Source organism: Cinclus cinclus, chromosome 1 (assembly GCF_963662255.1).
Source record: "Cinclus cinclus chromosome 1, bCinCin1.1, whole genome shotgun sequence".
NCBI classification, from domain to species: Eukaryota; Metazoa; Chordata; class Aves; order Passeriformes; family Cinclidae; genus Cinclus; species Cinclus cinclus.
The window spans coordinates 84,720,469-84,744,234 of record NC_085046.1 but is presented as its reverse complement, the minus strand read 5'-3'; the positions used below and the strand labels follow the sequence as shown (position 1 = coordinate 84,744,234).

At 37.9% G+C, this 23,766-nt stretch overlaps 1 protein-coding gene across 2 annotated transcripts; it reads right to left on the bottom strand.

Annotated features, from left to right (window-relative positions):
* On the bottom strand, nt 1–23,058 carry VSTM2A (V-set and transmembrane domain containing 2A). Of its 2 annotated transcripts, none has more exons than XM_062500042.1 (5): nt 22,980–23,058; nt 20,471–20,637; nt 19,491–19,541; nt 15,780–16,116; nt 1–89 (listed from the first exon to the last, which is right to left on the bottom strand). In XM_062500042.1, exons 1-5 carry the CDS (start codon nt 23,056–23,058, stop codon nt 1–3), a joined length of 723 nt encoding a protein of 240 aa, XP_062356026.1. The 2 variants fall into 2 exon arrangements, with proteins under 2 accessions (XP_062356026.1, XP_062356035.1); XM_062500051.1 differs by lacking the exon at nt 1–89 and adding an exon at nt 135–211.
* Nucleotides 23,059–23,766: the final 708 nt, after the last annotated feature.

The following is a 23,766-nucleotide window of genomic DNA, read 5'->3' as shown; positions in this document are numbered from 1 at the left end:
TTAGAGTACATTGGGTGCAGAGTGGTGGTTGGAGGTTAGGGTCAACTTTGCTGTCCGCTCCGTGGATTTTACAGGCGATTTGCTCTTTGCTTTAAGAAGAGAAAGTGATATTGGAAAAAGTCAGCACTTTTAGATTAAAGCAAAGCACCCTTCACAAAGCCACAAACAAGAAGCAGGACAGAAAGTCCATGGCTTGTAGCTATCCTCGCACCTGCGGAAGAAGTTATAAGATATTCGCTCATCTTGCAGATTTCCAATGCTCCTTATAAGGCTGTTTTAAACATATACATTTATTTATTTAATTAGCTCGCCAGGTTGGCTCTGGTGCCCATGAATGTCTTGGCATGCACTGCAAATAACAACACATACAAAGTATTTCAGTCCCAGGGAGGGTTTTTTGTTTTGATTTGCTTTTTTTTTTCCCTTGTCTGCCTTTTTAAACAACATTACCCAATGAAACCATAAACCGTGAGGAACAAAGCCAAACACCTTCCACCTCAGTGTTCTTTACAAAAGCATTTCCAGCATCACATCATTAACTGCTAACAAAAAGTCATCTAGTGGCTAAAGAGTGTTTTCTTGTAAACCAAAGGAGATACAGGCAAATGGCTGTGCTATTTACAGGAGGGAAATAGACTGCCAAAAGGTATGGACTACTAATTTTTGAGAAATCATATTATCCCAGACTCTATTTTCTTTTTTGAAAAGCTATGAAAACAATGGTCCACATAATTATTTCTAAAACCATGACTTTATATTTAGTATGCTAGCAGAATAAAAGCATTCAGGGCTAGACTGATTAAATTGAAATGCTCACACACCAGGGGCATGGGTATGTAGTTGTCTTACATGGCAAGTCTCAATGCTTGATAACTCACGGTATCATCTAGAATTACATTCAGAATTTTAAACTAATTGCTTGAGGTCAAAACTATAAATGTAATTTGGTAGCACTGTAAGTAAAAGTTCAGATTATAGCAGGTTAATCCATGATTAATAGATTTTATATCTGTGTTGTATATTTTAAAAGGATAAATATTATTGATGGTTAGAGGCATCAGTCTTAGGGTAACAATGGTGTCATAATCAATCCATTATAATGATAGTCTCGTAATAAATGGTTGTTTGCTTGTTTTTTAATCTATTAATCATGTATTAGATACTTTAGTAAAGAACTTAATATTAAACTAAATTATGGATTTCATTGCAGCCCCTGAAAGCACATCTATCTTATCATAAGGAATATATACAATGAAAGCAAAAAGAAATCCAGGCAAGTGCTTGTTTTTTTAAAGTTTTCAGGAACAACATCATTCTCTGTATCTAACTATAAGTGAAGCAAGAGGTATTTCTGTCCCTGTCTTTAGTATTTTTTTCCTTCTTGAAACAGGGTTTAAACTAAACCACAAATTTCAGATAAACACTGCTTTCTTTGGTAAATACACATTGTGAGATGTTACGTATGTATTGGTTGCCATAAAACACTCTTAGTCCTCTGCCACATACACAAGACCTTCTAAGCAATAGTGATATTTCAATCACACATGTGTGAACTGAATTGCTAAATAAATATTAACTTTTAAAGGAAAACTTGTCTCAAAGACATTACTAAAATCTTTCCAAGAGAAATCCAAGGGAACGCTGAGCTTAATTTCTACCCGAAGAAGACACGAGTGGGAAGCCTACTGTTCTCTTGCCCATCTGGTGGCATTACTTGTGCTACACTGCCAGAGTTTGTGGTGCTCCTCAGGACCCTTGTTCTGTACTACAAACAAACAAATGCACAAGCAAATTTGCTGCAACTTTTTTCCTGTGTGTTGTACACAGAAAAATACACAAATACAGATAGTATTAATGATCTTGAACCTAAGAGTTCAGTTTCTGGTTTTGGTTTTACTGCAGCATAACTTTGTTTTCTCTCTCTGCAAAACCTGTCACTTGACAGATTTTTATTAAGGCTTTTCTTTCCCTAACAAGGTTAGCAAAACTTACTTAGAATCTTTGTTAGTGTCAGATAATTTCCTGATGTATTGTTTTTTTTTACTTGTCTTATTCCATTCAATATTTTTCCTTTTCGAGTGAACCAAGGAAATATGTCTCAATACAACTCTAAAGAGGTCTTTGCAGATACACTTCACCTGCACAAAATACATATAATGGAACTTCAAAGAATCTCATGAATGTACTTCAAAAGAGTTTCTATAACAATTAATTATTGTACAATTGAGAATTTTAAAGCTGGAATGTGCAGAAGAGAAAAAGCATGATATAAAAAAAGTTTAATTCAAAATAAGCCACAGTGGGAAAAGCAGCACCATCTTTGCAGACCAAATATTCGCTGATTTTTGTTTTCATTTTGTTTTTTTCAATAAAGCAATCTGGAGATCCCTAAATTAGTGGGCAATATATAATGCACATACATAACATTTTAATTTATAATGTTCAGTTTCTGCCTAAATCATTACTTCCCTCCAATTAATTTCACATGTTCTACAGCCATGTTCTTCTCTAAACAGCAAGTTTGTTTATATTGCAGGAGGTTTAGATTAGAGTACATGCAGTAAATGCAAGATAAAGCAATTCTAAACATATTGGAAAAAAAATTAGGGGAAATAGCAACTAAAACAATTCCAGTTTCTATGTGAAGAAAGGGGCTATTTGGATTGTTGGACGAAACTGTAATAGACAGAGTCCTCTGCAAGGTTTTGGGAATGGGTTATTAGACCTTAATCTGATTTAATAGCTTCCAAAATGCTGATCAATCCAAACAGAGAAATTTTCAGTCATATATCCACTCACATAAAATTGACTTGCAATATACAGTGACGTATATGGATATTAGGTGCTCTCATCTCTTCCATTATACTTTATTAAATACAGTTTTTGTATACTCAGGTTTCATTTTTATTTTCCAGAGAATAAAGAATTTTATTTTTTCTTTCATAAGCCTAATTATTTCTTTAGATTTTGCAAGAATGAAAGCTGCAAAGGTAGAGCAAGAACATAGTAAAGTAGAAGGCAGCTTTTTCATATTTTTCTTTTTTTTTTTGTTCTGTCATTTTTTTGCTCATATTTTATTATTTTATATTTCATCTTAAAAAAATGACAAAATGTATACATAAATTTCTATTTTGACTTAGAACCTGGAAGTGAAAGGGTGCTTAAATCAGAGACTCGATTCCACTGTATCCAAATTCAGACTTCCATGCAGGTGTATTTTCATGCTACCATTCTCACTAGGACTTGAATAGTATCATCTGAACTGTGACCATGTTAATGTAAGTTGTCTATCTGGCTGTGGATTTGTTAAACTGATTACGCATTATCCCACCATTTCAAGCATTATTTTCTAATTAACATAATGAAACCTAAAAGAAATTTCATTGCAGGTCAACAGTACTGGGTAAAGCTGGACTGCAATTATGTAATCCTCAAAGACAGTCACGCAGAAGAGCTGTCATGTAATGTATGTGTGTATTATTTCTACATTATTAGTTCAACTCCACTTGATGTGTGGGTCTGACATTCTCACCACTCTCACAGTTTTGCCTGACAGCCACGGGGATCCAGTTAAATTCTTCTTGTGAATATGTAAATCCCCATTAGTTGTCTTTTATTTCCTCCTCCTAACATATATCCAAAAAGGCAAATGTCCCTGACATATTTAGCTTTCTCCTGTAAACAAATGCTATATTGCCAGAGGCATGCGACAAGTTTTTGTGCAACAGCAAGAACAATTAGTTCATGCCACTAAAGTACTTGAAACTGTGTTTTCTTCAAATTTATGATTTACTTATATGTTAGGAGCACAAAGAAAAGGAATAGTGATAAGTAATTGTGACCCTAGTGTTTAAAGTAAAAAAAGAAGTCTCTGTCACAAATGCTTGTATTTCAAGGCTCATGGTGCATGAATCCCACAGCTAAACATAAATTTTTGCTCTGTTAATGAAATTAATTTTAGAGCATCTAAGTATAAAATAAAGCCACCACAAGTTATAAATTCTTAGTAAAATGCAGTTGGTCAAAAAAGGTAGTTACTCATTCCATGCCTCAATGCAATCAGGCATGATCCCTTGCCTTCACTAAGATATTGATCAGACAAAATTTGTGTCTGATACATGGGATTTGGGGACACAAGCAGGGGATGGTTGATTCATTTTGCCCATTTTTTTCCCCAACTGGATGAAACACTGAATTGTGAACAAAACAGCTGCCTCAGGAGCTAAAATTTTAGCATCCTCTGTTTTTACGAGTAGCTTACATGGTAAACAACCCTGGCTCTAAAATAGTTTACATCTGCTAGAACTGAAGTTTAGCAAGTCTGGCATTCCTCGTGCTAAGGTTTAGGATTTCTCTGGGATGTATAGCATCCAGCATTCAGAACCTCAATACCTGTCAGAACCTCTGAAAATTGTACAGTTTTTTGTACAATGCACAGTGCATTCTCATGCAAATAACAGAAGGAATTTGAAAATTCAACAGCATTTCTTTAGTACTTTACTAAACATATAGATCTAGTTAGGGTATCCTTGAGTTTCCTTTAAGTAGTAACCCACTGATCACAGGAAAGAGTAATGCCTCAGTAGAGTCCTGCCTTTGTGCTGACCAATACAGGAGAAACACAGCCAGTCACACAAAAGTTCATCCCAGATTCTCTGTACTTATTTCAATAGGCCAAAATATCGATATATATATATTTCAGACACATATATTTGGGCTGTGCTTGCTATGATGGTTCCATCTTTAAAGGCCTGGTTTTGCAACATTTAGCTTTTCTTTATACTGTCAGATTTTAAATACTCTTCTTGTCAGCCTCAGTGGAAACCACACAAAATCATAATTTTGCATTATTTCCATGTAAAGTAAGTAAAAGTTCATGTGATACCTGCCTTTATTTTACTGGGGACATAAATTAACCATACGATTACTTGGAGGATATTCTCAGTTTTATTTCCATAAATTTAGGTAAAACCAATTATGGGTGATTTTATTTCAAGTTTTATTTTAATATGTCTCACACAAGTTTTCAATAAATTGATTCTTCCCCTCTGGTCTACCAATTGTTATCATTCTTATTTCTCTGAATTGCATAAATATCAATTGTGTTTATATCTTCTGTAGTGATGGGATAAATATACCCACACACAGGAAGAAATTTTCTTTTCCACATGTGCAAAGTCCCCCTTTCACTCTTTGGAGGAATGACTTCTCAACTGTGTTTTAGAGCTCAGTCATCTGTGATTTTGGGGAACTGAATGACTGAATGAAGATGAGCAGTGTCATTCATATTCAATGAAGACCCTTCTGCTTAGGCTTTTATTGCATCTTTCTCCATTGGTTGCACAGTATTCAGCTTAAAATAGTGTGATTTGCTCATCACAAACTGCAGAGGGCAAATGAATTTGTCTCACACACCAGCAGAAATTTAGAACAGGTTATATATTTAATTTCCCTGAACTCTGCTTAGACTTTGCATTTAGCATGTAGCTCTGTTCATCTGATGTCTTTTCCTTTTCTGTTAGTGATACCCAGAAGAGGAGATGAGAAAGAGTTGGGATTCTAGATGGATGCTTAATCCTTAGCTTTTGCTAGATAAGGCACACAGAGGTGTTCAGTCTTGCAATGGGGCAAAAAAAGTTACAACTTTCCAACCCTAAACAGAGGAGAGAGCTCTTCCAGAAATCTGAGCCACAATAACTTCTGGAGCCCTTGTGGGCTAAGGCAGGTCACAGCCTTTACCTTGATGCCAGGTACACCTCAGGTCATGTTCTAATGCAAACTTGAGATAGAAATACTTGGAAGAGAAAAAAATAGAGGAGACTTCAAATACTGGTGGCATGTAGGAAAAATGATACTTGGTTTCAGGCAGTGGTCCAGAACAAGCTATAGTAAAACTATAAAAGGACAACAGACAGCAGTAAAGGAAAGGAGAAAGAAAAAGGAGTGGGACTTTGAATAACTTCTTCATTTTCACAATGCCAAGATGGACAGAAGTAGAATTAAGGGTATACTGGTGTGGAATAACCTGGGATTTTACATTCAGATTGCTTTCTACATAATTCCTGACATTAACTCCTACCTAGAGAAACATTCAATCCTTGTCATTTTTGTTTTTCTACTAGAACATATCTGAGAGTCATCATTCCCTGTTTAATTCTTTAAAAAGTGCTCTTGTTCATATCTCATTCTTAAACCTCATGAGTAGAGTCAGGCTTCCTAATTCGGCTATCTTGCACTGTGAAGAAGCTAAGAGAATCTCTAATGTCATTCTCAAAGATGAAAACGAGATCACCAAAATGATTCAACTCTGCCATCCTTTTGCCTTGAACACACAGGAGGCAGGTGTGAGATCCTTAAACTTATAATTAAAATGGGCAGCTCATCAACGTTTATAGATGTTTGTATTTTCTGATTAAAACAGCCAAAAGCGACTGTGGAGTCTGAACACAGCCTTTTCAGAAAGATTAACTGGATAGTGTACTTGACTTGTACTTAGCCAATTTCTCCACCTTCCCTGACTTTCTCAGGAAAACGACATTCTGCCTACAGTCATAAATGTCCAGACACCAGCCACTTGTAGCAGATATCCTGTTTCTCTTCCTTTTTTTAGCTAGTGTTTGGACTTGAAAAGTTTTAAAATCTTTTCACATGTGTAAGTAATGCATTGACTTCAGCTGTTTCTATTTCAAAGAGAGAGTACTTTTTGGGGAAATGTTTGCTAAAAGAGGTGTTTGCTTATAGTCCCTGAAATACCAGTGTTAGCTATCTAAATAAAACTTGTGTGAGATGCAGTCCATGAAACAATGCCTATTGCAGTAGTTCAAAGCTGAGGGTGAGGGGTGCAAGCTTAACCAAGTACAACTGATAATTGGTATTGTTTCAGAACAACTGGCAGTAGTTTTTTTGACTGCTCTTATCAGCACTGGCCACTTTTCCCTCTCATTCTTCTCTTTCAACCTATCTCTCAAAATGATGGATAAAAAATATCTTAGGCCTTTTTAAAGTGTGACAGAAAAATAAACTGGTGCATGTGTATCTATCTGTATGAAATGGCTGATTCTAAAGCAAATGCAGGGTTTTTTTTTTTTCTGACTCTTCCGTGGTAACTCATCTTCTTCCTATACGTTCATATGCTCTATACCGAATGAAGGTGGAATTTAAGCTGTTAAAAAAATGCTTGAACTGACTCCTTTTTTAGTAGCCAGCTTGTGCTGTTGTAACTAATCATGACTCCAACACAAACTGCTCAGCATTTTTGTAATGTGTATATAAATGTGTGTATATTTGATATACTCCACATTTAATTAAATAGTAAATGGAGTCATTTTTGAAAGATACCATAAAGTTACAACAGGACTTTTATTTGAAGAAAAAGAAAATTGCACTTGTCTTTATGCCCCTTTGCTTTTTGTAGCTCATTAATTCTTTCATCTATTGGAAAGAAAATTTAAGTGGGTGATACTTCATATTACACTATCATATTCAACAGCACTGTCATTAAAAACATATAAAAATAGGATTGTAATACAGACTAAATTTTTTTATTTTTAAAAATATTTCAATATGTGACATGTAGTCCACCTTTTCTCAATTTTCACACTTGACACTTAGGCATATGTTTGACATACAGTCAAGCCAGTCTCCTTCTCTTTATATCATTTATGTAAGAGCTATTTTCATGGAATTCAGCTAGATTTCCTCTGGATGTGTGTTTTCTTCTGCCTGATTCCTAGATGGTAAGTGTTTTGAAGCAGGGACCATTCCACTTATCCTTTATTTTCCTGGTGAATAATGCAGTTGTTATAGAGATCAGAACAATGTCTCTGACTAACAGAAGGTGCCTCTGTCTAAGAGCTATGACTCACAAGTTTTTAATGGGTTTAACTGGAGCAGTTTAAGATGATAGTGCCTCCACCTCTCTGCCTCCCCCTCTTATGGAAATTAATCCCCAATAGTAGAAGTAATATAAGCAAACCCCATGCTATCTCTTCACCTATCTCACCTATCTCTGTTTTAGTTTATCCATTGTCATAGATGCCTTTATGCCAGTATAGAGGCTTGATACTGTGACTAGGAAAGCTGAGCAGCAGACACCTATTTACTCCATCCAGATTTGGGGCAGTAACTTCCGATTGGAGCAAGATGAATACTTTGTGTGACAACATTTTAAACTGCTAGAGATAAATCAGTGTTCATAATCCAAAGTCTTCACCCTTGTTATTTCTGTTTCTCAATTAAAAAAAAAATAAAAAAGCAAATAAAAATTTAAAAAATCACCCCTACAACCACAGCACTCTAGTTTGAAAATGGTGGATTGTGAGAACAAAGCTCTAAGTGTTTGTGCCAAATACATCTGAAATGTGGAATCAATCATAACCATGAAATATCATTAAATAGTATTCAAAGACACTTTAGGTAAAAGATGGTCACTGCATAGTAGATATTGGATGTGCGGTAATAATTCAGAAAAGTACAAAATAGGTAATTGACCTGTTATTTTGTCAGTATTTCAGACAGGCACAAACCAATGTAGTCATATTATCTAAAGATATAATTCTACTAATGGGCCTTGCACCCTCTAAATGTGCCCTGTGAGACTTAGTGCTAGTTCTTGGCTTCATAATTGATTTATTTTTACTCCTTCACAAAATACCTTGTTTTTTTCAACTCTTTCTTTAACACAATGAACTGGAGAGATGGATACACCATTTTCTGTAGTCTTGTTGAAGTCATTTTTATAATCCTTATAGCCCTGTGGTTGTGATTTGATGGTCAAAATCCTCGGTCAGTGTCACAGGAAACAACAGCAGCTGAGGTAATCACAGCAGTAGAAATAGGAATGGCAGCAGAAGTAGCACCCAGATTTTTTCTTTGTATTTTTGTTGGTTGATGAACACACAGATTGAATGTTTGAAGCACTGTAAATCAGGCTGTGCAACTAACTTTCACACTTTTATTCACAGAAAATTAGGCAGTTTTTTTCCAAGATAGTAGCATTCGTGAGTAGGTGGGGGAGCAAACTTCAGTGAGATGGATCTGACTAGAACACCCACACACAGACAGGATAACAATTTGCACTGCCAAAATGTACAGTGGCAACTTCCTTATGATAGGGTAAAATTGAATTTGGAGTAGAGTCTTCTCTTCTCAAGGTAGGCAGCAAGATCATTAGCTGCTCATCAAATACCATCCAGCTTTATCATGAACAAAGAAGAATTAATTGATCATTACTGTAGCGTAAATATAGTAACAGTCTCTGGAATATCTTTGAGGCTTTTAAATGATTTAATCAAATATAAAATCCCTCTCTAGGGAATAAGAAGATACCAAAATTGTTGAGCTTTCTAGCTAGTCTAGGCTAAAGTTTCAAAGAGAAACACTAGAAAAAAGTTGATCAAAGGTGACGAAAAAGCATACAGAAAAAAAAATGAAGCAACAAAACCCATGATCAAGTATGTCCTCTTCTGCTGAATCTGTCAGCTGAAAAGAGCAGTTTTCTGCTCTTTTCCTTCTCTTCATTCAGTTCCCAGAAACCTTCACTGTCCGGAACTTTTTCAGGTGGCACAAGCAGGGCAAAGCTTCAGTTCTTCTTATAATTCATTTTCAAATTACGAGTAGAAGAGAATTCATCTTCATCCTCATCCTTTAGCCAATTTTTCTATTTTAGATGAATGGCATCCTTTAGACTTCAGCAGAGTTGTATCCATTCCAACCAGCAGATAATTGCACCCATTTTTTTCATTTCATATAATGCAAAGGATTTTCATAATTAAGTAAGGCACCATAGATGGAAAACTTCCTGCTTCTCATCCAAAAAAAGTGAAAATATCCTCTGCTTTGCTGTATATCTGTCAAGTAACAAATGGGTTGTGTTCTGAAGCAAGGAAATCCCATCAGTTATTTCAAGAGCAGGCCCTGTCACATATGCTGCAATCTCTGATGACCCAGTGCAATCTGTCTGATTGTGAAGCAATGAAAAGCAATTTGAGTGAGCTGACAAACAAATCATACACAGCTTCCCCCCACCATTTTTTTTCTCTTCTTCATTTTCTTCTCTTTGTTTACTGATTGTATGTCCACCTGCAATCTTTCTAGTGGTATTTACCAAAGGAAGTTGTAACAGGTATGTAGAACAGAACTACTGTGATTCTGCTACTGTGGGAGCTCTTGAGCAGTTTCCTAACAGACCCTTATATGTGAATTTTGTTCTAAATGTCAGGTTAGTCTAAAAGGTTTATTTTTAAGCAGATAAAAGAAAGGAAGGCATATGATTAAGTGTATACGTAGCAATGATAGACAGTGAAACACACTGGCAATGTTACTAGAAGAACAGGAAAGATCTCAGTACATGTGCATTATATAAACTGCAGTGCAGATTGATAAAGGGCAGAATTATTTTCTTTGTACATTTAGTTTCAACTGCGTCTGTTCTCACTGTTTCATGACAGGCTTCATAAGAGAAAAATAACTAATTCAGCATCCAAATACCATCATTTTTACAGAAATATGATTTACAGTGATGCTATCACATATTTAGCAACAGATTGCATTATTGTCTCAAGAAATTTCAGAAGACAATTATTTTTTCTTGTGATTTACTATTAGTGTTTAACCATGGGCATAAATAAGGTTGGAAATAATATCTCTGATTTCAGAAAGAATGTGTTTGTAACAAAGCATACCCAAGTAATCAGTCTGGTATGGGCATGTGGGATTGCACAACTGCTCAAACTTGTAGAACAAGAAAAAGGAGCAAGTACTGGCTGGTGATTGTTTTCTCTTCTTAATTCTTCAACCTGTGCTTTTATAAGAGGGATAGAAATGAATAGAAATTGGCAATGGTATACCATCAGTGATTGGCACAGCAATGAGGGATGGTTGCAAAAGTAGATAATGTCATGCTTGTGACAGGAGTTAGAACTGCAGATACAACAAGAAGAGTTTGTTTCTGGATCCAGGTAAACTAAGCACTAGGAATAGGATTTTAAGTACTTGTATGCATTTTGTTCTATCAATAAGTATGCACATGTAAGAAATTAAGAAGTGGGTTTTTAGAAGAAACATAAGGCATTATTGAGTTGATTTTGTGTTGGAAATCCTGGCCTTAAAAAAACAAAGAGGGGAGGTTGAGCTGGTGTAAAGGCGTTGTTTTGTCAATGAATTTATTCGGAGCATATTAGCACTTCTAAGAAGTTTTTACAGTTTCAAGGTCAAGAGCTAACTAGTTATTAGGGCTGCATCAACTAACATGGTTTGAATTGATACCATTATTTTGAGAAGCTAAAAGTATAGCAGCATCTTCTCATGAAGAGGGATTCTGAGTGTATATTTGAAGTAAAAACAGAGGTTGCAATGTATACAGGTGTAAATTGAAATAGTGTTTTTGCAAGTATTTCTGAGAACAGCTGAATAAGGTTCAGACCAAGAAGAACAAAACCATTCTTGGGCTTTTGCTTTCATGAAGTCTGAAGGAAACGTGACTTTGCTCTGCCACGATCACAGTAATGGTTGGTGCCTCCCAACCTTATGGGTATTTAGTTTCTCAAACAGTAACTATGAAAGCCAAAGATTCTTTTAGGACAGAAAGCATTAATGGTGGCTGTCACCGTGGTGGAGACTAGTGCAGACATTTTGTTCCCTTACATTGAGAAAGAGATGGAACATAAATTAAAAAGAATAAAAATAACACAACATGGGAACTGGTTTATATCCTAAAAGATTCCAAGCTGGACATAAAATTATTGCTTAAAATAGGTTGATGACAAAAGTTACCTAGATTCTCTAGATAAAAATGGAGACAGGAAGTAATGTCCTCAATTTATCAGTATGAAAAGACTGAAGAAAAAAAATTATCTTGGGTTTTCTTTGCATTTCTTTGATGATAAGCTTCTCTGTGTGATTTATGATGCCAAGAATCCAGGTCATTCTGCCTAGGTAAGTACCACCTTCTCCTTTGAGTTCATTTTCAAGTCACACATTGGAACTCTGCCATCATCACAGAAAGTTTTGGCATGTAGATAGCTTAATAGATGAATCTGTTACTTCATGAAAGAACAAAAAGTTGCTAGAAATGTGCACAGTCTGTATATAAGCAGGCAGAAAATTGACCTAATTGTCACTCTTTCATTTGTAATTCTCTGAGACTGATCTTGACTCTGAAAAGCAACTAATGGCTTTGAGTGCTTTAACAGAGCTTTGGCAGAACAGGAAGAGCTTGGGGGATATTCTCAGCACAACAAATTCCTCAGCTGGTTTTGTTGCTATAAATGTTGAGTGATTTGAATTCAGGCAGCAGAGTTATCTTAGATTTGTATCCATGAAACAATGAAATTTGCTGCAGCTTGGGGATTATTTAGTTCCTTTCACCTGCATTCATTTTAGCTCTTGGACCCCTTTAATTCTTTAGAATTTAAAAGCTTTGTCATAACTGTACTGTTAACTTTGGACTAAGATAGGTTGTTATGAATTATTCAGTAAAAAATAATGTCTGTCACTTCACCAGAATAAGGCATTTTTTGGATGTATGCAGATTACTCTGGCCAAGTACTAAGATTCCTATTAAGCTGTGATGGGTTTCCTCATTTGCTGCAGCCCATAACTACGAAATGAAAGGGTCAGGCCATGTTGGCTTTGACTTTTGTTTTCCTGATTTTTTTGACTTTGAGATAGTTAGTTAGTGCTTCTTAGTATATTATGTGAAGACTCTCTGTGGGAGATGTTCTCATTAGCTATTTCTTCCTGTATTGAATCTCCATTATGCTTACAGTAATAAATATTTTTTTTTTATACACAAGTAATATTTTTCAGAGTAGTGTAAAATACTGAATGGGCTTCATAGCACTTTAGTTTGTCAGCTGTGACTATATAGCTCCCTGACAGTTATCACAGATATTCTTACTTTTGAGCAAAGTAAGAGAATAGCAGAAATATCACTTCAGTTGGGAAATGCTGATGTTTTAAAATGGTAGTGACTGTAAAATGTTTTTATAGAGCTACATAGTAAATATCTCTTTTTAAGAAATAAACAAAATTCTGCAATGCACTTCAGAATAGAAGAAGCAGAGTGTTATCCACCTTTTAAAAATAAATTTTGGGGACAAAATATTCATATAATCAGAGTCAATTTTTCATATATTAGTAGCTGAGTTCTTCAGCAGTAGCTGAATACAGAATTCCCTATAATTCCACAGTGTCATGTTTCTCGTTGTCGTACATGTATTTCACAATAATTTGTGAGCATGGCAGTAAAATTTATTGTTTGTCAATAACTACATGCCAGCTCTCCATGCTGAGAGTATTTGATACAATTACTTAGGGTTAACAGTACTTTTATCTTCAAGCAGTAGTGCTGAAGTCAATGTTTTACTCAACATGAACAAACATCACAGCCTGTACCTCTTTCAAGTACAAATATGTACTCAGTTATGATACATTTGTATTCAAACATGCTTCTAGGTTCTAGGCTGGATGGATACATTGCTTACATATAATGCAATCACAAAGCAGTCTTGTGCATGCATAAATATGGTTCCCATGATGATAAACAGGGGAAGACTTTCTCATTTTATAAAGAAAGGAGTTTCAGTTGATTCTGCATCATAAAAAGATAGACTGTTAACATCTATGACACCTCATTTCTGCTTTCTTTGAGCAGAGGAAAGGAAATATGTCTCACAACTGACACAGCCCTTCCCTCAGCTGAAGTCGCTCCTCTAAGTGAGATAAAACTAAAACTCCCCGCTTCCTTTTGCTCCTGTGGATATTTCGATTACTGTAGAACAACTATAAAACAAAATGAAAATCCAAATCTCACCACATTTGGAAGGCCAAGATATTCTCACGAAAAGGAAAGCAAATCTTATTTCTCAACTGTTGAACTAATATTTAAATTCTGATGACAAAAATACCCCAAATCATTTGTGTAGCAAGTGACCATTATATTGAAGTTAAGCATATGAGTGATTTCTCGTACACTTTTATTTCTTCAGTAGATAGATCACATCTCTGATGAATGCAGCATTTGTCTGTGCTTTGTCATAAAAATGAAATAATAAACTAAATTATATTTTTTCTGTTCAGTTTTTAAATTAGTTTTTATTAGGATAGTCTGTACTTGATCCGAATTAATCCTTGCTCAAATAAAAAAATTAAAGATTTTTTTTGTTTGTTTTTTAATGGGGACCTCTCCATGTAATAACCTACAAGATTGCAAACAAGAAATGTCCAGTAATCAGCCAAAACATTGCTTGGACAGGACATGAATGATACTATAGAGCACATTATATATCCCAAATAATTTAGTGGATTAGCTGTTTTGTGCACACTTTGGCCGCAATGCAGTATAGTCTGTTGCTACATATTTCATAAACCTCTGACTATTTTAATTAATTTCACATAGGATGGAATATAAAGCAGAGTTTTCCCTGTATGAGTCCAATCAAAAAGAAGAAGTACATGAGTTTATCTGAAAGGAAAGCATGGTAGAATGGTAATTTTAAATCAAGTGAAATATTTTTTTCCTTCTCACAACTTAGATATTTTTGGAAGAGCTTAAAAATGAAAGTGGCTCCATTTCAGGGAAAGAAAACTGAATGTAAATTACATAAATTTTTAAAAGTGCATACAGAGGTAAAATAGTGATAGTATATGCATCACCTTTTTTAACAGTAATAAGAATTTTTATATGAATAATTGTATTGTTCCAATCTGTAAGGAATTGCATTTTCCTTATAAAAAAGTCTAACTTCCTGCCTGTAACTGATTTCACAGTAGGTGTGCTATGAAATTTTTTGTATTCAGGTTTTTGATTTAACAACACACTAGCAGAAAAATGATGCATCAGAGTTAATTAGCTTCCATTACATATTTTAAGGTAGGTTGTGATTTTGTGCCTTACATTGGCCCTTGGTGTAAATAGAAGTAATTCAGAAACCCCTAAACTTGCACAATTTGGTTTCCAGAGGATATTTAATAATTTATAACATCTGTTTCTTTATCTTGTCCATTTCTCTTTTGCCATTATATAGAACTGCACCTCCTGTATATTCATGTACCCTTGCATAATTGTAAATTTTATGGTATCAATGTAGAAAATGAAGACTGATATTGATTAAAGGTTATGTATGCAGTGCTGAACAAAATCCCCTCAACAAAATGTACAAAATGTTAATTTCTACATGACAGACAATGGAGGCACTGCCATTTTAACCTTTGATTTAAAGCCAGTGATCAATCATCTGAAGATGACAAACACACGTTTTCTGGCACACCCCTGAGGTCAGCTTAGATTTAGAAGTAAAATTCCTTATGGAAATAGAATTGACAGTGAAAGAAGATTAATTTTAAGAAATGTTGAAGATATAAGTTAGGTGACTGGTGTAAAATAACTTAGAAAGAAACACATCTGGATGAGTGTTTTATTTAATTTTTCATGCATAGACATCTTAAAATGAGATGAGTCATTCACTAACTTGCCCCTGTCTCTCTACATACACTACAGGGAAAACTAGGCTTTGAATTGAGAGCTAGCCTTAGGTGGGTAAAACTGGTAGAGACAAGATCCACACATAGAAGTTTAAGGTTTTTTGCTTCTTCTGCTCGGAAATTTATTCTTCAGATTTTAGGAAGTAAAGAGCTAGCAGGAAGAATAGAACCAAAGAGAAGGAGGAACAAATGAGCACCACACTCTTCCTAGTCACAATTCCTGGTTACCTTATGGTTTAGCTTCCTTTTACATGATGGTAAGCAATCAAACGAAAGCTCAAAATGCTTTACCATACCTGATTGTGGACTTTGTTTGGGGATTTTGGCTGCTGCCTCGGGGCTGGAGGTGGCACGTACACGCTGATTGGCAGAATTGTGGATGCTACTTGGGACAGCTGCTGAGACGTTTTTACGAGGTTTCATGTCTTGCAACCACATCGGGGATGCCTCAAAGGCTTGCATTCGCCGAGAGTGGCTGTTAGCATTGACTTTGAGAAATGCCTGGGCCTTGTATTCCTGAAGGTCTCCATAGTTGGCATCGGTCACCCTGCACTCATATAAGCCTTCATCCTTTTTCCTCACTTTTGAAATCTGCAGCTTGTGGGAGATGTCATTCCCTTGTACTTTCACTGTCTGTGAATTTTCCAGGGGAAAAAAAAAAAACCAAAAAAGAAAAAAAAAACAGAGAAAAACACATCATCAAGAATTATTCTTTCTTAGGAAAAATTCTATGGGCATAGTACCATTTTACACAATGGTGTGATCGTGCTTACTGCAGGGACGTTACATTAAGGATGAGTATAACTAATTGTATATATGAGGATGCCTGACATCATTTTTCCAAATCTGCTCAGATGGTTTGCTCTGAAATCTAAATTAGGCTCAGAAAAAAATCCCAAACTACCAAGGTCATTCCAATTAATTGCTTAAGGTTGTGAACATTCTTAATGAGGTTTCTTAAGTAAACCTAGTATCCTTGCACTTCATTGGTTAAACCTTTCCAGCTAGTTGGCATTATTGAATAATTCAGTTTCTGAACTAATGCTTTAACAATTTTGTTGCAAATGTTTGCCAAGATTTAAACTACATTAATAACTATTCATTAGATTATATTATACTCTCCACTACATTGAAACTGTATTTTATATTCAGTTTGTCTCCTTCAAGTGCATCTTAACTTTTGGTATTTTTTTTTCTGTTAATGATAACAAGACATATTGTGTCAGGTTGTTTCTTTTATCTTGTTTATCTGTGTACTTATTAGAAGCACATATTCACAATTGTTTTAAGATGTGTCAGCTAAAATAAGACTCCTGATTTATCTTTAGTTATTTCTAATATCTGAGGACAACATAACATACTTTAATTTCAGACAACTAAAACACATGTGAGTAAAATTCTACATCCAGAAACATGTGAAAGGTATTAAGATCCGTTAGGAAAAGTTAACACAGATTCCTTTCTGTATGTTCATCACTTTAGAGAATTTATATTTAATTAATTTTCTATTACTCTCTACCTGAATTAATATCTGTTGCCTCACAGGAAGCCAGTTAAAAGGTACTCAGTGTGTTGCAAATCTTCAACTTTGAAGAACTTCTGAACCTGGTTTACTTCCACCATAATATAAACATGGATGCAAAGGTTGCTTTGTCTCATGTCAATGACAGCCAATAAGGAGACATCAAGATTATGAATACATGGTAGATCACAAAAATAGAGAACCACAAGATTGAAGCTAGACACATGTTATTGGGGATTATACCATATATTGCTTCTGACAGCTTGGCCTGCTGTAGTAACCAGTGTTGGCAAAGCACCTATTCTTCCTTCTTGATTAATGGAAGAGCAATACTCATGAATATGTCATTGCTTTAAGGTACTGGATGGGACTTTATAGCCTATTGTGTTGTACCCAGCTCTGAATTTATACTTGGCAAATTGAGCTGAAAGTATGGATTACATACTTGCAGGGATAATGTATGCAATATTAATTGCACAGAAAGTGTTGGATAGATATTTAAATCATATTCAGTAATAATACATCTCTACTGAACAATTCATGTTCAACAAAAGGATTAAAGAAGATTTATATGAATGGAAAGAGAATTGGTAGGTCATATTGTGCCTTCATTTGTTCTTATGCAAGAGCCACAAAGTTAACAGTGCTGCATAGCCCTGGTGAAAAACAGAATTGTTTTTGACTTTTGCATTTAAATTTATTTGAAATTGCTGCAGGCAACACATATGCATATTTTCAGTTTGTGCTGCTTTATTGTTTAGAACAGATAGAAATGGTGTGTTTCAGCACATATCTACCATTTAAAAATATTTTAAAATGTACTTTAGTTTTTCTCTTCATGATGATAATTTACATTAGTAATAATGGAGCTGTGTATGCCTTCAAAAAAACAAAAACAGGCTACACTTGTAAAAAGTGGGTAAAAAGTACATTTAGACATCTAATGCTGACTTTTTATTACAAATATAAGTGTTTTATGCAAGCTTATAGGACCATTGTACATACCATCTCATGAATTATTACACATAATGAAAGAGATTTGTAACTTCAAAGATGAGACAAGCTTTACAGTCTACACTGTGTCTCAGTTCTTATGGATTACTTCAGGGATTTCAAATGAGCCAGTATTGATAAGGAATGAATTATCTGTAGCCCTATGTCTAGTGGAATAGCATTCAAGGACCACATGTAAGCCTCATTTGTAAAACAGTCTACAAATGCAACTGAAGATATGGTCCATGACACAAATTGTTTCTAGTCAATGGTGAGAAGTATTACAGGAAACGTAAGTATGGCTAGAATATGTGTTTTATTGAACACAGCATACCTGAGTTCTTATTTATAAATTCCCTTCAGCTATACTTATGTGCACTTTGACCTGATGCAATTATTTGGCTTGTTATTTGTAGGCATCCAAAAACAGCAGAGTAAAGGATTTGTCAGAAATTGCTCCCCTTTATTTGTGGCTGTTTTAAGCTTTGCTGGTACATAAAACCTTGTCTGCAGCTAAAAAGCACTTCCAAAGTGATTGTGCCAGAGAAAGGGAAAACCCCTCTGGGCTCAAAAGGAATATTCATGCTGCAGTATCTGCTAAGTATCTGTATCTTTCCACTGCAGTGAGCACCACACCATTATCCCACCACCACATATTTCTTGGGATGCTGAGGGAGGAGGGTCTGACCTATTCTGAGGTCAGGAGCAGCCTTCTGGCTGTGCCTGACTCAGGGCATGAGTTGGCCGTAGAAGCCATCCTCTCTCTGAAGGGAACAGCTGGAAGGGGAATGGAGCAACACAGCTTTATAATTTTTTTGAGATAAGATTCTGGTTTAATCTCCAAGCAGCAGATTGCTAACTCTACTATCAGAATCTCACTTTCGTAAAACAGAGTCTCAGTGGCCAAGAGCTGAGATTACTCCCAATGGAAAGATTTTGTCCAAAGCCCTTCTGAGCTTTCTTTCTGCCAGCAGGTATGGACCTGAGAAAACACCCATTTAAACAGTTGCACACCCCACTAAAGAAAAGAGCAGCTTCATGGGCAAATTTCAGCCTTAAAACCAATTTTGGAGAGCTAAGGCAGACTCAGCATTTACCCAGGGTAAATGGAAACAAGAAATGCAAGGATAGGTGCAGACTGAATTCTTCACAGGGTACGAACAAGGTTTCCCAATGGAAGCATGCTGGTCGATGCTTCCATGTCCAAGGGTGTGAGGGGCTGCATGGGGAAAGGCTGTCCTGACACCCTCTGCCAGGGCCGCCAAGGAAGTAGCCACAGAATTATAGAAACAAACATTTAGGTCGGAAAAGACCTCTAAGATCGTGTAGTCCAACCGTAGAGCCGCGGGCTGCCATGTACCCGCAATCAGCGGTGTGGATGGGGAGGGGATGCGGGGCAGGAACAGACTCGGCGCTCGGAGTGGGGTGAGCCCTGTCTGGGGAAGGGACCCCCGGCCGGCGGGGACTGCCCGCGCCCTGCGGCGACACTTACGCTGATCTTCGTGCCGTCGCTGTCCAGGTCCCGCTCGGGCAGGAGCTCCACCTGCAGGGAAAGGAGCCGCCGTGGGTCTCCGGCCCCCGCGCCCGCTCCCGCTCCCGCTCCCGCTCCCGCCCCGCCGCGCATCCCGTGGAGCGGCGCGCCGCGCCTGCCACCTGCGGGCTGCGCCGGGGACAGCCGGGGACAGCCAGGGGAACAGCCGGGGAACAGCCGAGGACAACAGGGGCCAGCCGACACAGGCGGCCGAGGGACGCGGACCCGCGCACCCTCCTCCCTCCCGCCTCGCGTGGGCGTCTTTTGACGAGCCCGGTGAGGAGACAGCAGCGGCCATAGGGAGGAGCGTCCCCGGATGGCAGTGCTAGTGGACATGGCTCTTCCTGTCCCTCTCAGAAGGATGAAATCACTCTGTTGACTGATCTTCGGGTTTTACTTCTTTAGGGGCATGGGTTCCCCCCCTACCTTCCCCGCCCCGTCCTGTGTGTGCCCTCCTGTGGCAGCTGCATAGGGAGTTAGGGATGCCAATTAGACTGTGCTTGCTGGAAATTGGAAGGCACGTGTAGGATCTTGCCACATGGGAAATATAAAATTCCCACAAGGAGTAGTTTGACAGCTGTTTTCCAAGGGAAAATGAAATAGAGAAAAACAACAATAAAATAAATAAATAAATAATATTTTTAAAGGGGGGGGGGGTGGTGTGGGGAAATATACTTTGGAAAACCTGTGTGGCTTTGTGAACAGCCCTAGCTACACTGTGGAAGGGACAGGCACCAAAGGCACCAACCCCTGAGGTGGTCATTTTTCTCTGCAGGTTCATGGTCTCTTATTCACAGTCAAAATAAAGTCTTTATGTAGATACAAAACCACTCTCTGATCCTTCCCTCTGCTCTTCCCTTCTTTCCTTTTCCCATTTCCTCCCCATCCTTTCATTAGCATTCTCCAGATGATTTTAGGAACCCATGGCAGAGGATCAGTACCTGAGTGCCTGTCACCTCAGCTCCAGCCTCTTGGTCCTCAGCTGCCCGCAGAAACCACCACTGAATTTCAAGGTACACCGAAGTAGAGCCACTTTGGAAAGCACAAGACATCTCCACATTCTGCCCTTCAGTGGCAGTGACATTTCGGGGAAACTCTGTGAATTTTGCTGTAAAACAAATGTATAGCATGTTGCTACCTTCTAATAGTTTATGGTTTGCTTCTTGTGGTCTGTTTTTTTATTGTTTCCTCCACCCACCTCCCTTTCTAAATTCTCTGTTTTCTTTTCTTATTCCCACTTTTTAAATCTTTTTCCACCCCGACTTTCCCCATACCTTATCTCCCCAGTTTTGTTTTTTTTTTCTCACACCCAAGTAAATTTTTCCTCCCTTATGCACAAATCCACCCTCTTTACACTTGCAATTCTGCTCATGGGAAATGCTATAGATCCCCCTGCTTGTTCCCATGAGTTGGTGAAGTTTCACATAATTAGGTCTGAATACCCTTGGGCAGAATGCAGTATTTCACCAGACTCACTGAGGGATTTTGTACAAAACCGCTTTAGGAGAGGGGGGAAAAATCAGACTGATTTATTATATTTTGTAGGGCTGAGCTGTAAACCTGTAAATTGTTAAGTGTTCCACAGCCAGCTGAAGCAGCTGTTGGCACAGGAACCTGTGGGTACTCTTCTGAGTGAGTGTTGCAATCTCTCGTGAAATGTCCTATTCAAAGGTTTTACCTGATTTAGTTACTCAGATTCTGAGAACCTCTGCTTGCATAGTCAGACCAAAAATCAATTCACCTGTTTCTCAGTCACAGTAGACACTTTCTAGAACTAACCTTCATATTTGTATCTCAGTCCTGCAGCACATAGGATCTGACCATTTCAGTTTACCACTGCGAAGTATAAAAGCTAATGCTGATAGACATTGCCCAATGACATCAGTAATTCTTTAAGTCCTAGTCTTTACTTCCTTCTCATCCTTCCTATCACTCACTTTAAAATTGTGCAACATAATGCATCATGATAGTCTAGTGAGGGAGACTGCAGACAAACAATCTAATAAATAAATGCTATGTTGCAAGAATAGGTAAATTTGGAAAGACTCTGTAGTGTTGCTTTCTTTTATGATTTGCTACAGATTGACTAAAGCATATTATGATCTGAAGGAAATGTGATGCAAAAGAAATATTGCTCATTGTCTCCTCCCCTCTTCCCCTCTCTTTATACAGTGTTCCTAGCCAACCTGGAATTGGTGGGATAATTTGGTAACCAGTGTTACTTCTCTTTCTCCTTACGTTTGCGCCTGGCAACAAATACTTTCAAAGCTGCTAGCTTTATATTCCACGGTGCCCCTTTCTCTGACCCCCACCAGCCAGCCACTCTAGTCACCGAGTTAAACTGTCAGAAGAGCCGTGCATTTTGTGTGTTCGGGGCTAGTAAGTTTGTTTTGGGATTTTTTTTTTTTTTTTTTTTTTTTTTTTCCCCCCCAGTTTGCTCCTTCTCTCCCCTCCTGGTCAGTACGCGTGAGCGGCGTGGGGACACGGAGGGGAATACTGCCGGCATCCCCCCGGTGGCACGGCCAAGCGCAAAGCCGCGGGGAGCTGCGGGCAGGGGAGGGCGAGCAGGGGGCAGGGGGCGGTGGGAGGGGGCGGTGGGAGGGGGCAGCAGCGCAGGACCCGGCGGGGGCAGCGGGCGGCGGGCGCGATCTGTCCATGGTGCTGACGGCGGCGCCGCAGCCTCGGGGTCCCGAGCACCCGGCTCCTGCAGCGCCGGGGCTGCTTGAAATGCAAGGCGAGCCTTTCGGCAGAGAGGGAGGGGGGAAGGCGACGGGGGTGGGGAGGTATTCAAAGAAGTCGATTTTGCCTTTTTATCAGGTTTTTTTTGTTTGTTTTTTTTTTTTTTTTTTGTTTTTTTCCTTTTTTTTTTTTTTTTTGTGTGTGGGGAGAGTGGTAGAAATGCACATAGCCACGGAATAGGAATGAAGGTCTGACTCTGAGGATTGCAGGATAATAAGAGAGGATAGGGAGCACAGCACAGAAAGAGACTGCAATATTTTAAGAGAAGCAGTAGGTTTAGCCAGCCTGTACTTGGTAAGAATGCAGTAATTATGCATGCATGGATAGGTGTTTACGGTATGCAAACATGCCTGTGTAACAACATGCACAACCCAAACACTTGCATGTCCATTCTCCAGCACACCTCCACTTCTGCAAGGTGTCTGATATTTCCCCCTTTGAATTTAAGTAAAGGAAGCCTTTTATATTTCTACTTTGGGAAAACTTCTCACTTCTTTTCCTATTTACAGACAATTTTTCCTGTCCAAACTAAATGCAAAACAGATGCTTGGTGTTCTTATCTCTTACACATTTTTGTTGCTTTCCTTCTTTTCCCCTGTCTTCCTTTCCTCTCAACCCCCCCCCCCCCCCCCCCCCCCAAATGCTGCTGTTCTCAGTCAATTTTAGCATAACGAACCAGACACACACATAGTTGACAATAAGTGATCTTACCTTGGGTAGAAAGTCCTTGTTGAATATACATAACTGAAAAGAAAATGAATCCAATATAAGCTAGAAAGATCCCCATCATTCCAAGATGAAGAAGTCACATCAGGATAAAAAAAAAATAGCCAAAGTTGTCCTCAAAAAAGAAAGAACTGATATATAAGTGTATGTATGTATTTCAAATATCTGAACAGAAAGAAATGTGCAATGTTACAAAAAGGCTCTGTATTGTAGCCCTAGCTGCGACACTGGCAGCATTCTGCTGCTCAGTGGAGTCTTTTTCTTTGACAAGAGCTAGTATTGCAATACAGTGTGGTTCAGATGAGCTGTCTCAGACGCTGTGTTGCTTGAAGTCCAGATACAGACTAAAAAAAAACACAAACCGTTGAAAAGTGGGTATCAGCTGCCTTCTGTGCCTTTTTTCAGCTACCTGGCAGCTTCGTCCAACGTCAGCTCTTGCTGCTCAGGATGGCGTGATGACTGCCCTCCCTACACACTGATCCAGCTTGAGAAGAGAGGAGTAGGGGAAAGAGAAGGAGGGGGGGTGCGAGGGGGGGGAGAGAAGTCTACAGTGCTTGTATTGCTACAACTTTTCCTTCTAATGGCTGCAATAATGCCTTTAACTCTTCCCTCCCCCTCCCCATACTCTACACCTCTACCTGTTCTAACTTCTACTGCCTCTGATGCTGGGGTAAATCTGTGCATTTTTTTGGTGGGGCTTTTTTTCATTTGTTTCTTTGGGGCTTTGGGGTTTTTTTCTGAGTAATGTACTGCTTATGACAGAGGGAGCTTT